Source organism: Cyprinus carpio, chromosome A14 (genome assembly GCF_018340385.1).
Source record: "Cyprinus carpio isolate SPL01 chromosome A14, ASM1834038v1, whole genome shotgun sequence".
In the NCBI taxonomy this organism is placed as follows: Eukaryota; Metazoa; Chordata; class Actinopteri; order Cypriniformes; family Cyprinidae; genus Cyprinus; species Cyprinus carpio.
In genome coordinates this window covers 19059463-19077600 of record NC_056585.1, presented here as the reverse complement: position 1 = coordinate 19077600, position 18138 = coordinate 19059463, and the positions used below count along the sequence as shown (strand labels likewise).

The 18138-nt window shown below is 35.5% G+C and overlaps 1 protein-coding gene across 1 annotated transcript in view; it reads left to right on the top strand.

Annotated features, from left to right (window-relative positions):
- Positions 1-3806: 3806 nt before the first annotated feature.
- The window catches only part of diaph2 (diaphanous-related formin 2), a 379799-nt gene continuing 365467 nt past the window's right edge, over positions 3807-18138 (top strand). Inside the window, exons 1-2 of the mRNA XM_042770138.1 lie at positions 3807-3847; positions 4464-4796. Coding sequence (XP_042626072.1) covers positions 4710-4796 — 87 coding nt within the window. The 5' untranslated portion in view covers positions 3807-3847; positions 4464-4709. The remainder of the gene's footprint in view (positions 3848-4463; positions 4797-18138) is intronic.

Sequence of the window (18138 nt, the reverse complement as noted above, 5' to 3'; positions counted from 1 at the left end):
TTATGAATAGTAACTTCTTTCCCAGTATGAGTAATTTTTGCCCTTTCTTACCCAGTATGAGTAAGTTACATTGGTGATTAACATTGTAAACGGCTGTCCATTTGTGGTGCTTAATGAACAAATGGCCACATATTAACACTCCCAAAACTTTGTCAACTCCACGCCTGTTTTTGCAAACATAAAACTAATTCCCACGGCTCAGGCATTATTGTTTCAGCAGTTATTGATAGTACCTTCAGCAATTGCATCGACAAGTTATTTGTGAAAGAGCACCTAACTTCTCTAAATTTATTGACCCACCTCCAATCTCTCTGTGCTTAGAAAATTGTCTCTTCTCAGTGCTTAATACATTATGACAAATGGAGCCATTTACCTTGAAGTGAAGGGTTAAGTGTTTCTGAGGCACCTCCTTGGAAAGGTGAAAGACTGAAAAAGTTTGAAAAGTCTGCTCACTGCAAATGTTGCAAGAGGTCTAGGTTCTTTCAGAAAGCCGGCCGTTAGAGTCAATGGGTCTTCTATAAGGTATGGAAAGGCAATAAATAATGTAGCACTATATTTCTTTTTATCTTCCAAGTCTAAACACTAAGCTTACAACAAGGCCTGAAGCAGATGAACATGTCTTCAACCCTAAAAGAGGTGCATCTTCTAATGCTGGATGGCAGCCAGTGGACGGCCAGAAGTTTCTAGCACTCTATTTGTTGTATGCTAGCTGGAAAACTTTCAGGAACATTACATGAACAAACACAGACAACCAAAAACTGCAGCGATCAAACTATTGATTGTGTATTGTGTATTGAAGTCCACTGGAGGTGTTTTTTTTTTTTTTTTTTGGGTTTTGTTTTTTAAAAAACTGTGAGATTTTTTGTGTCTGTTTTATTGTTTTTTATAGCTCTGTGTTGTGTGAGACAGGTCCAGATCAATAAGTGTACACAGATTCACACAATACAGAATGTTGTATTTTATCTTCAGTATTCAGTGTTGAGATTAGTATTTTTTTTGGTTATAAGTCACAAGTCGGGTTTACTGTTCATCTTTTGTAAATGGAAATTCATTGTCTTGCCGTGTGACACTATGAATCACTCATCAGGGCCTAGTGAATAGGAATAAGAACTGAAAGCGACAGTCTCATATGGGCAGGACTGAGTTAATTGACGAAAACAAACCATGGGAAATCGCTGTCCATAATGGAAAAGTAGCCCTGGTATCTAATTATAGACCTGGCATGAGGATGCTGCATGCATAAACCACTCATGTAAACAAATAGAGCAGAATATATCTCTTTAATTATTGTATTTGTGTGATGATGCTTGATTTATTATATTTTATGTAGTAATTTGTATGTTTAATGAATTGATTTTTTTTGGTGTTTGTTTGATCTTTTTTTTTATGTAAAATTTTTTTTAAATTTTTTTTTTTTTTTTTTTTTTTTTATTGAATGATGATTGATTTTGAAGAACAGCTGAAGAAGTTCAGCTGAAGAAGAAGTGGCATAGTGTTGGCAGGTGCCGCAGATGATAACCAGTCTGTCCAGTTTATGTCTGTTGTGGTTAACGCCCTGCAACCGCACTGTGAAATTCTGGGAAAAAAAAAATACAAAGATAATAATTGAAATTGAAAAAAGAATTTTTTTTTTTAAAGCAAATAAACAATTTACATAAATAATAAAACTAGGATAAAAATTTTAATTATATAAAATATATTTTTTTAATACATATTTTCTGTGTTTATGTATATATATTTTATATGTAAAGCTGAACAAGCACATTTTCAGATGTGTGTTTGCTGTTTATGACAAGAGTGTTAACAACTACTATTATTATGAAGATGAAACAAGGGTGGACATTTCAGCAAGACAATGATCCCAAAGACAGCCAAGGAAAATCTTGAATGGTTTCAGAGAAAGAAAGTAAAGCTGCTAGAATGGCCCAGCCAATCACCTGACTGGAATCCAATAGAAAATAAGAACTAAAGATCAGAGTTCATAGAAGAGGCACACAGAACCTTCAGGGTTTGAAGACTGTTTGTGTGGAAGAATGGGCCAAAATCACACCTGAGCAATGTATGCGACTAGTTTCTCCATACAGGAGGCGCCTTTACCAACAAAGGCTTTTGTATGAAGTATTTAATACATTTCAGTAGACTAGTTTCTCCATACAGGAGGCGCCTCCATTTTATTACACATAACTTAATTTCTGAACTTATTTGTTTTGTTCTCTTTGTATGTATGGATTACTTGGGTTGTTATTGATATCTGGTGAAAGTTTAATGTCAACAGCACTTAGAAGAATATTTACTGAGAAAAATGGTAACATGTTCAATACTTATTTTACCTGCTGTATAATGTGTTTGAATGCATTTCTCATTGCATTATACTCTTTAAGTAATTGTCATGACCTCATCATTTATTGCACATAATGTATCTAATGCAAGACCCAGAGTATCTGAAAGGCAGTTAATGTGGCGTTCCCTGTCTGGGAGATTAAAGATAAAGTGAGTGGCTGAAATAAAAGTACACCCTTCAAAGTTCTTCCCATACTGTGAGCTGTGTGAAGTTTATGCTCCCTGCTGTTGCTCTTGACCTCCCTCTTTCTCTTTGCTTCATTACACTCTTTTTGTGACCAAATTAACTTTGACCAATTTGTATTTTCACCTTTAGTGCTATTTAGCTACTGTTCAGAGAGCTAAAGTGATTTTGACACACATATCCCGACTGTGACTTTGTTTTTGCATTGTAGTGTTTTTGACACAAATTTTGCGATTTTGTATTTTTTTGTTATTTTTGTTTCTTTACTAAAGGATTTGAACTGTTATTGTTGAATTGTGTAGTTGTGACACCATGCTATATAACGTGGTGTGAGAACAAGAGCGAGAGAGTAAGAAGTGCCTGTCATTAAAAAAGCCTCAATGACCTTTGGCTTTTTCTTAATGGCACGAGGCCATTTAGTAAACACAACACAAATGCACAATGAAAATGTTTCAGATTTCACTTTTATTTTATTGTTTGGTAGATTGTGGGTAGTAATATCTGTATTAAAGCAATTAAAACTGAATTGAAATTGACTGTGTAGTAACTACACACAAAACTACATGTGGTATGTATTGTATAAATTAAGTATGAAATCTTGTTGGTGAATTACGGCATCTCTTTCCAAGTTATGTGTAATATGCACAAATGTGTTGTTGGACAAAACTGAAGTTGATAAGCACTTGGATTTACACATAATGTACTTCTGTGATTGGTCTATTAGAGTTCTTATGTACAGAAATGGAGAGCATGATTACTATGCAGTTATTGTTTTTCTCTTTTCTTTGGGTGTGCAAATGATATATATATATATATATATCATATATATATATATATATATGCAATATATAAATTGTATATCATATATATATATATATGCAAATTAGATAAATACATTTCCAGTTATATATAATGTCAGTTTAATAATGTGAGGCATTATTAAAATAAATATAAAATGTAGAAAACATAATATAAAAATGATATACTTTCCAGAAAAAAAAGTACATTACAATTTTTATAACACCTTCTACGATTATTTTTTACTTTATATTATTTAATTGATTGGAGTTGTTTTGGATGTTATGTTGATTTTATTGAGTTTGGAGTGTTTGAATATACACAGCAGTCAGTTCTGTATTTTATCTATTGTAGGCGGTCTCCTCCCCACGAGTAATAACAGAAAGGGGTCTACTTCAAGATGTATAATAACCCCCCCGCCAGCAAGTGAAGGAATGTTTTTTCCTTCTGACTAGTTATAACCATTGTTAAGAGTCCATATGTAGGTGTAATTAGTGGGCCTGTCTCGTGCGTTTCGTTGTGTAGGTAAGCTTTGGATGAGATTTTTTTTTGTGAGTTTTGTACATTATTCCTTGACTATCTGGCTGTTTAATATTAATTCGCTATGTCCATGTAAGCAGACTTGGCGTTTAGAGCCAATGTCTTTATTGTACACTTTTTTACTTTAAGCCTCATAGCGCTGGAATAACAGTTTCCTGTGTGAAAGTAACCGCCTGGACAGCAGCGGTCATTTCTCCTTTGAATAAAATCAGTTAGGCTATGCGTTCATTATATAAAATATCATGCCATTTTGTATAAAACTCACAGACCTCTTTTGACTTTTTACAAGTCTCTGAAATATCTTTATATTTCAATAGACGTGCTATGCAAGTGCTTGAGTGTGTAATTCCGTTAATTTATTAAAAGCATTGTTAAATTGACTCTACTAAATGGCAAACGTGTGTCGTCAGATGATTGTTATAATGTTACACTGATGTATTAAAATCGACAAAAGTTCACAAGCTCTTAACTGACAGTGTGTATATATGGCTCTATATTTGTTATTGTAGTTATTCAATGTGCTTTCATGTAGTTTACATTACAAAACCTTTCCGAAATGTAATTTATAACATGTTTGTTTGTTTGTTTATTTTCCCCTCAGACTCTGAGTAGCTGTTTTGGACTCATAATATCACCACACCTTATTTTTTTGGATAGCTTCATGCACAGATGTTACATCATATTCCACTGGATATTTGCATGGAATAGTTTTGGATCCAACTGATATTTTTGTTTCTTTCTTCATGGATGGCATGGCTTTTGAAGGAATGTGATTTTTGATAGGTGTTTGCAAGCTCGTGGGAAATACTAAGCAAAGTTACTGTTCAAGTGAAGTTTCATTCCAAAGATGGATCAGCAGGCAGCTGGAGGGGAGGACCCAAATAAACCCTCCAAAAAGAAATCCAGTGAGGATGAGAGCAAAAACAAAAAACTGGTATGTATTATATTTTCAGGAGTTAATTTTGTTGTTGTTATTTTTTTAGTTATGCAAAACTAATTATGATATTTTACAGCAACATGGGTGTCGCATATGTTTGTAAATGGGGGGGATCATAGGAAACCCTGGGGACAGGCCAAAATACATTCTCATGGAAAAAGAAAGTAAAATTAACCTGCATTTTTGCCTATAAGAACACATAGTAGAAGCTGGTCTCAGCTTGTTATTGTTAAAGGCATTGTTTAGACTTGTTCATGAGGGACACAAAAGGCCCCCTTTTTGTGCAGTGACCCTGTCAGATTTTTTTTTCTGGGCTTTTCTACCTCTGGAGTCCATCCAGATAACTTTAGTTGTGAAGAAAATTTGACCATTTTTGTTATATCGATCTACAAAGTTTCTCTCAAACCTGGAGTATGTTTTCACTGCAAAGATTGACCAGCTCAGTCAGCACTCTCTGGTGGAGCTGTTGAACCTATCAATGTATTACTTCACAGGACCCTGAACCTTGTGATAATGTGCTTTCAAAACACTCTGTGAGTGTCAGTGGGTTCTGGAGTAGTGTTTGTGATAGTGCTGAACCTTTAAGGATGGTCACGCTTATCTCAGAGGCTTAGTTGTGAAACTGGAACTGTTTGTTTCAGTTCTTGGTCACTGCCTTTTTGAAAGTTTTATAACGTTGTGGAAGGTTTGCTGACTTACTGATCTCAGGGCGAAGAAGGGCCATGTGATATGTGAAGTTATTTGTCTGTTGTGTCCAGTATCAAGCTTATCAGTGGCGTCTTGTGATTATTAAGAAATACAATGTCTAACCAAAGGCGTCAGTTGTAACGGAACAGTCTGTTGGTTAGTAAATGCGTATTAGGTATTTGTCAACTGTATGATACAGATCCAAGTATTTTAGTATTCGTATGTCATACCTGTGGGGAACTGATTACTTCATCACTGTTGCACAGCGTTCTCATATTTCATATGGCGCTTTTAATGACCAGGGATTTGTTTGCTTTGACTTCTAAATATGTAATGCTGGTTATTGGATGTAGGACTGTCTATTTTAAGGTGCCTCCTCATGCATGTATTAATTACTTTACAAGACTGCCCTGCTTCCTAAAAGTTGTGGCCTTGCCTGCAGACTTAACAAAGCTGTCTGAAGATCATTTAGTCATCTTGTTAGGTCTTGGACAGAGCTTATCGTCACAGCAGGGTTCCAGATCAAGCGAGGTGAATGAGTGTCTTAAGTCTGTTTAATCTGCATATATGCATTGTAACTTTGCTTAACAGCTTGTCTCCAGTTAAATGTACGTGTCCTGTACCAGCTTCGTAATGACAGCGCTCCTTTGGGAGCTCCAGGAATCCATCCGTTTATGAGCTCTATTTGCTTTGAGGAATGTAAACCTTTAGAAGCCAGATGGAGAGTTTCTGATAGCCATATTTGTAGCTGTAGTTGATCAGTGCCCTGAAAGTAGTGTGGTAGACATAATACAACTAACTTTTTGTGTCCCAGGCTGCCTCAGATTATGAGAAATATGGGCATTTTGTTATAGTTGTTTATGATTAGTTGGTGTTTAGGTCCTCTTATTTCCTCGGAATGGCTTGGAAGTTTACATGAGTGGAGTGGGTGTGGCTTGTGAAGTTGAAAACACTCCACATTTTGTCTGCCAGTATAGTGGTTCTCTTCCAGGGGGCCACAGGACTGCTAGGGGGGTCTCAGCACATTTCCAGGTGTTCTGCAAGATTCAAAACTAAAAAGTGTTTGTTTAAAACAGCAAGTCAACAACAGTCTTTACTTAAGAACTGCACTCCCACAGTCTTGGAAATTTTGATTTCTAGTCCAGGGGAAATCATAGAAATTTCTGTATTTTAATAATCACTATTGTATAAAAGTTTTTTTTTTTTTTTTTTTTTTTTTTTTGAAAAGTCTCTTATGATTACCAAGACTGCATTTGATCAGAGAATACAGTAACAACAGTAATATTATGAAATAAAATGTACAGTAGCTATATTCTATTTTATTATTTTCAATTTGTATTTATTCATGTGATGATACATCTTCATATAATCATTCTAATATGATGATTTGGTGCTCAATAAATATTATTATTTTTTTTTTTAATAAATGTTGAAAACAGTTAGGCCTAATTGTTTTGCTTTTTTCCTGGATTCTTTCAGAAGAACAGCATTTATTTGAAATAGATTTTTTGTAACAATTTAAAAGTCTTTACTGTCACTTTTGATAAATTTTAATGCATACTTAGTCAATAAAAGTATTAATTTCTTTCCAAAAAATAATCGTACTCCAAACTTTTGAACAGTAGTGTAAATGTTATGTTAGTTACATTGATCTTTATAAGCTCTAAGAAGTAATGGGTAGAAATCACTGAGAAATTACTATTTGTGAAAAGACAAATACTTTAAAAATATATCTTGTAATCACAAACAATTGGAGAAAATATGTAAATTTATTATTCGTAAAAAAGTGTGAACCCTGATGAGCATTTAATCCTTGTAAGATATGTAATGACAGACTCTAATTATTTACATTTTTTAAATTATCTTTTATTTTGTGATTTTGATATTTTTTAATTGTTGTTTGCATTTAAAAATCTTTGTCACAGCAGAAGTACCAGAAATATTGAGGAACCCTTGTCAAACAGGTAAAAAAATAAACACTAGTCAAGGACCAGGGTTTCTGTAAGATCAAATTTAAGACTTTTTAAGACCTGCACAAATAAAATGAATACCATATGAGTGAGGTAGCAAAATGTCTATGGTAACATAACCTATTAAACCGTAAAATGACCATAAAAAGCATTATTTACAGTTCAGATGCAGGTTTTCACAAAAACAAAGTCTTTTAAACTGATAAACTTCACATTTTAGCCTTGAGATTGTGCTTTGGGATGAGTCAAACGTATCAATTATATGAATTTAAACAATTATCAATCAATTGTTATGTTAATTAAATAGCCTAACATATATCTTAATGTCTTAATTGTTTAGATTTGTATTTTGTATTAGCTTCTTGTCAATCATTTGGTTGACATTTACAACAGCGTTTTTGCTGCGTAAAAATATGATCGATTTTCGCTTTAGTCTAAACAAAAACAGCAGATGGGCTTATTGAAAATTCACTCATTCTTTGCCAGCAAGTGGCATTTTTGGAACATCAGAAATATAGCATTTCCTTGGGGATGGCAGTACATGAAGGAGTGCAGCACCTGACTCTGACACTTGCATTGCTCATATTTATTCAATGAAATCATAACATTTTGAAGTTTAATTGTCACGTTGAGCTATATCGCAATTCTTGTCTTTCCAATCCATCCCCAAATTTAAGACATCCTGGAATCATAATTAAGACTTTTAATTATGTAATTGTAATTATTTTTTTTTATATGAATAAATGTTGATATAGTGTGTTGAGGTGTCCACACACACACACACACACACACACACGCACACACTCTAAGGCCTTAACACTGATGTCACTTTCTCTTACTCTTACTCTGATCTCACTGTTGCCCACCCAGTGGCTGATTTGGGCACTGATTTTTGTTTTTTCTGTGCTTACTTTGTTGGCGTATTTGGTGTGTGTCATGTTCTCTGTTGAATATTTTATCTGTTTTTGGTTAATTTCTTCTGTGTATTTTGGGAATTTTGTTGTTGAGAAGGGTGGTCAAGTTTAAACTCATCCAGTCTTTTTATCTTTCTTTCACCTAACTTATCTGCTTTTTTTTTGTGTTTAGCATCAATACTGTTTTTGTAGTATGTTGTGAATTAGTTTGGATTTGTTGAGTTTGTTTGTTGAGTTGATTTTTGACTTTTTGTTTGTAGTTTTTTTTTTTTATTTTATTTTATGGTAGAGTATTTGTTAGAGATAGAAAATGGAGTGCACATCTATCACAGCTTGAAGTGGGGTGGCACTTCATGACTGGAGGGCAGGATAATACTTCATTTTACAAAGTTTTTAATGACTGGTAAGAGGGGATTTAGAGTGAAGTAACCTTATATGGCTCGATGCTGCTGTTTTCAGTAAATGTTAAGAGCTCTCACAGAAGTTTAGCAATGTTTGTGAAAAGTGGTTCAAATCAATTTATGCACTGTATATTATTTTTTTTAAAACAAAACATGTTGTGGCTTGTTAAATTAAAATGATACACTGCAAATATTTTATTTGAGAAGTGAAGTAAAGTTTAAATTAGTGTATATTTTATTTTTTTCATTAATAGTTATTGGGAGTTGGTGAATTGAGTGTCAGCTTTTGTTTGTGACAGAATGTAGGTGTGTCTGTCAACTTAACGAAGTTGAGTGGTTTTGCTGTTTCATGTGATCTGTCTGGATATAATAAAAATGGTGCATGGAAAATTATTATAGAAATTATCAGAAGTATAAGTGAGTTTGAGTCATGTCTCATCTTGCTTATACTATGATGCATATGCACTGCTGTAATTTATAAACAAACAGTTTCACCTGCATAATAGCAGTAGGGCAATTTATTTTGTTTTATATCAAACTTCACAGATTACAGAGTGGTACGGTTATGGTGTTTATTTGCTTTTTGTTCATGTTTTTAGCAAAGTGTACGCCTATAGCAACCCACAGATCTGTTGAAATTTTTGTGAAACTTATGTGTTGTCAATAGATTCCAGCATTGAATATGTAAGTTTGTTTGAATGAAAGCCATCACTGGTTTTATGATAAATCTGTCTTGAGCTGGATTAGAGGAAGGTTATAACCCCTGGAGCAAGCTGAGCGTTATCACAGAGCGTTAGATTTCTATAGTGCACGGGGGCTAATCTTTACAGTCAGCCTCAGAATCAGACCCACGGGGAAAGAGACAGGAAGCGAGAATGGGGGACTAAGAATGCAGCATTTGTTTACAACTTTCAGATTGGGAATGACATCATGGATCCTCAGTTTGATCCGCAGCTTCTGTTTATGGTACAAATAAAGACAAACACAGTTTTGGCACTTCTGTTCAATTTTCTTATGTGATGTTGACAGTCTAAAGTTTGCTGCTCTGTTAGTCTGTTCTTTTTTTGCACCCAACTTGCAGTGTAAAATAATGTGAGTTTTGCATTTATGGAATGAATGTCTTTACTAGTCTTTTAGCTGGGTCTTAGTGTACCGTATGAAGTCATGTAAGTGGAATTCGCATTTCCTCAAAAGGCATTCCTGAGCACAGACTGAATGGAAGTTTACCTCCATTAAGTTCCATTGCAAATGAATGAAACTCCTGAAATAGAATGTAAGCCTGGCTGCTGTTATGTAACGGACCATAACGGAGTGCAGATTAGTGCAGGCGATCGGTACAGCATGTCCTCGTGTAGTCATGCTGTAAGTGACTAAAGTAGAATACACTGTGTTTGTTGTGAAAGCCAGTGTCCCTGAAAAGCGATTATCTACCTGTTTTAATAAAGGAACTGGAGAAATGGATGAGAGGTGGTGTGGAGGCCTTTGCTGTCCAGCATTATTCAAAGCAGAGGTGTGAATGGCCAGATTAAATGTGGGAAACAGACTTGAGTCATTCCTCAGGACTGCTGTGAGCTGTTTTGTTCACATGAATACATGTAAAAATCAGTGGTGTGCTGAGTGTTTCTCACTCCTAATAACTCTTCAGTGGATCATAGTTTTGATCATCTTGGGTGTATTGTAGAAGTACATGTTTAAATAACCTGTGCTTTTTTCTCATGGGAAAAAAAATCAACTGAGGCAGCTGTACTTAGTTACCCTAGAACAAATGTAACCTCACTTTTGGGCTTTTGGCCAGTTCTCCCAAACCACGTTAAAAACATTGACTAGTGTTTGTTTGGCCGTGACTTGTCAGGGTTGTTTAAATGCATCATTATTGATCATAATGACGATCTGTATGTGTACAGAATGAAAAGAATGTTAGATTTGGCTATAAGAACTTGATACTTGCGCACTTTTATTCCCATGATGTTAACCTATTATACTGTTACTAATTCAGTTATTTTGTAGTAGTATGGGATATTTTGTATATTAGTAGGCAAGTAATGGTGATCTTAAATGTTGTCTGCCAGCATACTTTAAGTCAGAAGTTCACTGAAGTAGATCTGTTTTTGTGGCTGACACAGATGAATGGTAATAAGTTAAACACAGTGTCAAATTTAGCAGTTGTGGGTGGAACATCAACTTAATATTTTTAACCACCGTACAACGCATTGTGGTTATGTGTCTTTGCAGGTCTGAATGATTGCACTTGTGAAACTTTTGAGGTTTGCATTGTACATGCACTTATATACACTGGGGTTCAAAAGTATGAGACTATCTATTATTATTATTATTTTTTTTTTAGAATTTACAAATTATATTATCTGCATTATTTGAGTGAAAAATTGAATAGAAACATATCTTAGTATTTGGTTAGTTTCTCTTTTGATTCATTGGTTCATTTGATTCATTTTATTCAATCTACTTGATGGTCTTGTAATCAAAAATCTGAAATATTTATTATAAATGTTATGAGAATTTGTTGTAACATTTCTTTGAAATCCCTAATCTTCATTTTCGGTTTTAAATTAGAATTCCAGTCATTTTAATGTAATCTCAGACTTTTGGACCCTAGGGTAAATGGTTTGAGTTGGCATTTGTAGCTGGCCATTTTAGACTCAAAGAGGGTGTTGGGGATCTCAGAGAAATTAACAGGAAGTGGAGCACATGTTGAGTGTCTGGGGGCTCACAGGAAGTGAGCAAGGAAATGAAGCAAGGAAGGGAAGGAAGGAAGGGAGTGATGTTTTTTAGTTAAACTTGTGTACACCCAACACTCTCTTCACAATGCTCACATTGTTACATGACACGAGGCAGCCATATCAGTTGAATTGGAGTTCAGAATACTTAATGTTGTCATTTTGGAGGGGGTTCTCTGTCTTGAATCAATCACATGAGATGGCTGTCCAAAGAAAGCTGCTCGCAGCACCATATCTCTGCATGTTTCAGAGAAACATAAACATTGGCTCAGCTTTCCTGAAATAACCAACACACCAAAGATTTTTCCCATGTTAAGGCAACAAAGCTCTTGGGATGAATTTGTTTTTTGATGGGGGATCCATCATTTATTTTTAAGTCATCAGTCATGGGTTGTTTTTTGTGGACATATGTTTTATCCATTTTATGTTTTTTGAGTTGGTTGTTTGTTCACTTCATTCAAATGAGTCTGTTTGTTTGCATGTTGAGAACAGTGGAGCCTTGTTTGATTGGGCAGATGTCTTAGAGGGTCATGAAACCCTAGACTATTTTTGTTGAGATACACTTTCATATATATTGTTTTATTGGTATATATATATATGTGTGTGTGTGTGTGTGTGTGTGTGTGTGTGTATGTATGTGTGTAAAATGGCACAGCTTTTTAAGTATCTGAAAGTACACTCTTAACATCAGTCAGTCAAGCATTATAATATGATAATCAAGTATTATTTAATAATAGCAGTTTAGTAATTAAAACTTGGTAACCATGTATGAATGCAAATTAGTCATTTTAACTGAACTGACTGGTGCTGGTGCTTTTTTTGGTCACTCAGTGTTCCTGTAAAAAAAAATGGGAAAAAAACTAACAATAATACTGAAAATATATGATTATTATTATGATTATTATTATTATTATAACACAAATTCTACTAATAAGAACAATATAAAATGCACCAAGGATTTAGAACTGCTGGATTCATGATTGATCAGGTTGTGTGCATTCGCTCAAACTGATTTGCTGAAATCAAAACGGGTACGATAATAGTTTGCGCATTCGCTCCACCCACTACAGTAAAAACCGGCAGTTCTTAAAAGCTGAAGAATTCCAAAGGAACTGCGCATTCGCTCCGCCCACTACCGTAAAAACCTATAGTTTACATGTAGCTGCATGTTATTTAAGGCTCTCTTGCTTGCTCTTTGCATGAGTGAGAGAAAGCGATGGCGAGTCTTAAAAGCTGAAGAATTTCAAAGGAGTTCGCCAAATACACAAACACAGATGCATTCAGATGAACTGAAAAACAGCACAGATCCCTTGATGGAGAGTGAAACTCTGAAGTGCTCAGTCAGAGTGTTTGGCGAATGAAAATATATGTGCTAGACTAATACTTATCCTCCAACTCCAATGAGTAAAATCTAAGAATGTATTAGCCATTGGCTAATATTAGACATAATTTAGACGCCCAGAGTGAAGATTTAGTCACATATGCGAGTGATTTGCTCACAATGTAGAGGGTTGCGTGACACTATTCTGAAAAGGAAAAAAAGAAGGTTTTAAAATTACTAGAAATAATCTAATAACATGCTCTGAACCAATTTAAATATTTGGATGATGTGACCGGTGCCTTTTTATTGATTTGTTTTTTTTCTACTTCTCTCCAACCACTAGGCTACATTCTCCTCTTTTCACAGTTCTTTATTGATAAAATTCATTGAATATCTTGTTTCACTTAGGAATCAGTTTGCAGAATTAAAATGAATTGTGGAGATGGATTAATTTTGTCTGTAAATTGTGGAATAACACAAACCGTTTTGCCAGATGCTTGTGTGTCAATGCTGAAGGAACAGATGAGGCTTCATTTTTTGTGTTCCAGTGCTACATTTACTTTTGATCAGTCCATTAGCAAGCTGAAGTCAAGCTCACTCTTCTTGGTCAAGAGGAAAGATCAAATACCTCAGTTTAACATGCAGTTTTCTATCAATAATTTACTGTAGACTAAAAGGATTATTGTTCCTTTAATGGTATTATACTAACACTGAATATGATTACCTTCCTCCCACATGCATAATTATTTGTGCATTCATCAAATAGCATTCACCCTAGGTTAATGGTAGGTTTCGGTAAGTTTTGTTTTTATTGTATGGACTTTCCAAAGCAGCAGTGTGATTTCTGTTGTTTTTATGTCTGATGTTTGAGGTTAAAATGTCAGTGTCTCTCATGAGGTTTGTAGCTTGGTTTAACAGGTTCATTGTGCTACATGGTTTGCAACAGTTAGTGATTTGCACAAAAATTGTTGACAAGTTCCCGTGACACATAAAAAGTAACCTTGGTTGGTCATGTGATGTGGTGAGAGGACAGCTAGGCACATAATATAGTCCTTGTTTTAGCAGCAAAGTTATCTTTCATCTCGAGTCTATTCAGCTTTAGTCACTCTGCACATTTCTAAATTAAATCTAAGCTTAAGCCACAAGGCACACCAGAAACAATTACATTATCTGCGATGATGAAACCAGTTATACTCCGTTGACATCAGAACTAGAAATTGCTATCTTTTTCTGCTGAATTCAGGAATATTCTGGGCAAACTCTGCAGTGCGGCACGCAAGGCATGATTAAAGTTGTAGTTCAGGGTTTACCAAATTAGGGTTTGTGAGGAAACTACAGGGTGTTTGAGAGTTGATAAAGCTTATAATTAATTAAATTATATAAAATGTAAAAAAATCAGTTAAACCTCAATATACAACACTTAGTAAAAATAAAATGATTTATTTCTTAAAGCCTACAGTAAGCAAGCCAAAGGTGACTGAGATCTTCGTGAGATCCATCCTCTTACATTGCCATCAATGTGCTTAACATAATTTAATGACATAATATACATAACATAATTTGATTTTTTTTTTTGACATGCTTGATACATGCAGTTTCTATGAACTATAGATGATGATACACAGGGCAACTTTTTGAGCAATTTTGCTGGGCAACATTGTTTGGGCACTTTCCGATTGTTTTTTTTTAGCAGTTTTATTTCTGTTTACTTTTGATTGTTTTTGGGTCATTTGTATCTAGTGGTTGCCCATTGATGGCAACATTGCTCAAAAAGTTGCCCTGTGTATCATCAGCCATAGCTACGTAAAAACTCCTTCAAAAAGCTCTGCTTTCTTATGTTCATTTGAAAAATAAATTCATGCTGGTTTGGAGTGACCTTGAGGGTATTTACAGACAGACTTTTAATTTTTGGGTGAACTATTCTTTTAAACTTTCAGATCAAAAGGTTTTCCAGACCATGAGAAACAAATTTAGTCCCGGTGTGTCCAAACTTCTGACTGTGGGTGTACATGTGTTTTATTAATACAGAAGTTAAAGCTAGCTTGACTATGACATTATCATGCATAGGAACAGGATATTGGCTATGGTGACTTTTCAGTTCTTTTAGACTTGACTAGATGTGAGGATGAAGTGAATTGTCATGATAGAGACGAGTAACAGGATAGAAAAAGACATGGACAAAGGTCGAAGGAAAACGGGAAGGAGACAGAAAAGAGAAACTGATTTCAGTGTGGTTGAGTGCAAAGGATAGTTATTTCACATGTATTTGACATGCACACCAACGATGACATCACTGTTTCGCCTCCTGAAGTGAAAGAGCGAGTTGTCGCAGACTCTCTCTCTGTTTGAGGGAGAACCACAGAAAGCCAAGCACCGGAAAGAGCTTAAGTCTGTATATCATTAGACAGATTACATCTGCAGGCCCTGCCTTATCTGGCTACACTCAAGATAAGCTACGGATTGAAAATGAAGTCATGGAGTCGGCCACCCCTTCTGCTGGATGTTCCCACTTTGCCTTATTGTGAAAATGATGATGCACTATACTGTAGTTGCATACACAGGTCTATGAGGCCTGCTGCAGTATCTCTACAGAGATGGAGAACAGGCATGTCTGGCATCACCCCAGACTCCCCAGCAGGGCTGACACAGCGCCAGCCTCTGCAAACTATGTTGTGCTGCTTTCTCATGGAAAATTGATGGCCGTTTGTCAATTTTATATTGGCTAATATGAGATGGAGATAACATCACAGCTGAATGTGCATTTTAGCATGTTAATGTCAACGTTTAAGCAGGGGGATTGAATTACAGTTGTTTTCCATGGCCATTTTCACTTAAGTGAGCTCTCAGTACAGGGATATTGCACATTAGTAAGCATCAGCCTTAGTGTTGTGCATCTGATGTAAATGAATGCATAAAAGCTTTGGCCAAAACCTTGAGTTGTATTGAAGCAGTAAACCAGGTGGCTGTGTATTATACAATCAGTATATTTTTTATTTGGATGCACCAATAAACCAATAATTATGAGTGATGATAATTAATAAATAACCAATATTTTTTACTGTTAAAAAATATTTAACTTTATAGATTGTGTACTCTGATTTCTACAACAAAAAGTATACTATTCATGTATTCATATCAATGAATACAAAAAAAAATCTAAACCAAAGCTAAAATATATCAATAATTTTAAACACTTCAAGTGAACATTATAACTTACGGTATGAAAAATGAATATTGCTTTTTTTGATTTGCTAATATGTAGCCTATCCAATATTGGTGTCAACATTAAACATATCAGCTGATAACTGATTTAATACTGAAATATATTGTGCACTCCTAGTGATTTTACCACATAAGGTGGTGTTCTTAGTGATGGCAGCAATTTGATAAGACACTAATGTTCAATTAAAATTTTTTTTTTATTATTTATAATGGACCTAGATAGTGGAAACTATGGCATATTTAATTTGATGTGAATTAATTGATAATGTCAGGGATAGATGTAGTCGTTTAAACAGGTTGAAAATTAAATCTTTACGCAGTTATTTACAAATGACTCAACATAATTTATGCCATTTTCTGCTCTATTGTCTCTATGAATGATTGATTCACCTGACGTGTCCTATCTATAGCCACACCCTTTTGTGCTATTACTTTTGTCTTTCTTCCAATCAGGCTTTTGTTTGGTATCCTGTTGGCCTGTACTCTCACTCTGTGGGCAAATACAACCAACAATCAGTGTTTATTGGTGGGGTAGTGGTTAAAGCTTTTGTGAGCACCCCATAGTACAAGAGCAGCGCTGATATTTAATCAAGAGTGATCTGGGCTTTACTGTGCTGCAGGATTATCTGCATAACCAAGGTTTATGGCCAGTTAGAAGCCCATTCTTTTTAATATCTTGATTCTGGCTGTGAAATCCATCCTGATATTTGTGTTCGTCTATTATAGGGTTTGACGGACTCTTCCCAGCTCTGTATTTAATTAAAACATCCCTGAGTGAAGAGTGTGAACGAGAGGAGCTGCTGGCCATCAAAAGCTCTGTTCTCGAGACGAAGTGACTGCGAGTTGCCAAGAACTGTTGGGTTGAAGCGATCCATTGTTTGATTACAATTAAGACCAATTAAAATAACCCGATTTCCCAGAAAGCATTTGCAACAGCTTTTTGTTGCTATCCCCATCCTCTCTGGTTGTTTTCCCAATGTAAGAATGGCCAGTGAAGCAGGTGGTCAGCTAGAAGCTCTTTCCTCCTCTCCAAAATGTTGGACATGTTTGTAAGGCTCTTTAATGTTTGAATGGCTTTTGTAAAACATTGATTGACCAACTGTGTGTGTTGAATGGTGTGTGCCATCTAGTGGCGGAACATGTAATAACACCCCATTTGCACATCTGCTGACAAGTGAGCCTTACATTAGGACTCTCAAACCAAAATGAAGCTGTTATTTCCTCTCGAGTGTCTCCAATTAGCTAACTTAAGAGTTAACTTGGGCCTGAGTAGTTGTGTAATGTGTTGACCTGTTCGACTGCAATTTATGTCGCTCTTTATGCAGGAGCTGGGGGCTGCATTAATACTGCTGTTGTGGGGGTTTGGGAATTTTCAGTAATGAATAAAGCTTTATTTTGATAAAGAATTTAATAAGGTTCTGTTGCCCTGAAGGTGTGTCGTTAAATCATAATGCAATATTTAGCCCAGTTGACTGTCTGATGTGTTGTCGAGCTGCAATATTAATGACCAGCCCTAGAGTCAAAACACAATTATGCAAAGTTGTTAAATGGTTTTTAATTAGATTTTAAGATTTTAATTACTTTCAATAACAAATGCACATCCGTGTTAGACAGGGCCTTACACTATGAAGCCACTTCAGGCTGTTGGATCTGTAATACAATAATCCCAATTCAGTCATTATTATTTGAACAATATCTTTCCATAAAAGTCTTTGCTGGCAAGTCTGGTTTGGGCTTTGTACCGACCACTTTATGACACTTTTAAAGCATTAAACCTTCTTTGTTATTAAAGGTTTGTGTATCATTATAGATGATTCACTCCCATGACACGCCTCCTTTCATATCAAACCTCCCCTTCCATCCCAACTGTTGCAAAAAGCAGTGCACAGCCTGCAGCCCTGGGGCAGTTCTATAATGGCTGGGTAAGCGCAGGACCGGGAGGCTGAGAGATTTACTGTAGAGTGAGGAAACCTGCGGGAAGTTCTGCATTATGGCAGCTCCTCCACGGTGCTCTGCTCGTTAACACTTATCCTGCTCCGCACGGCATATGGAGACCCATCTCTCCCACTGCGTTCTCCATGTCATAAAC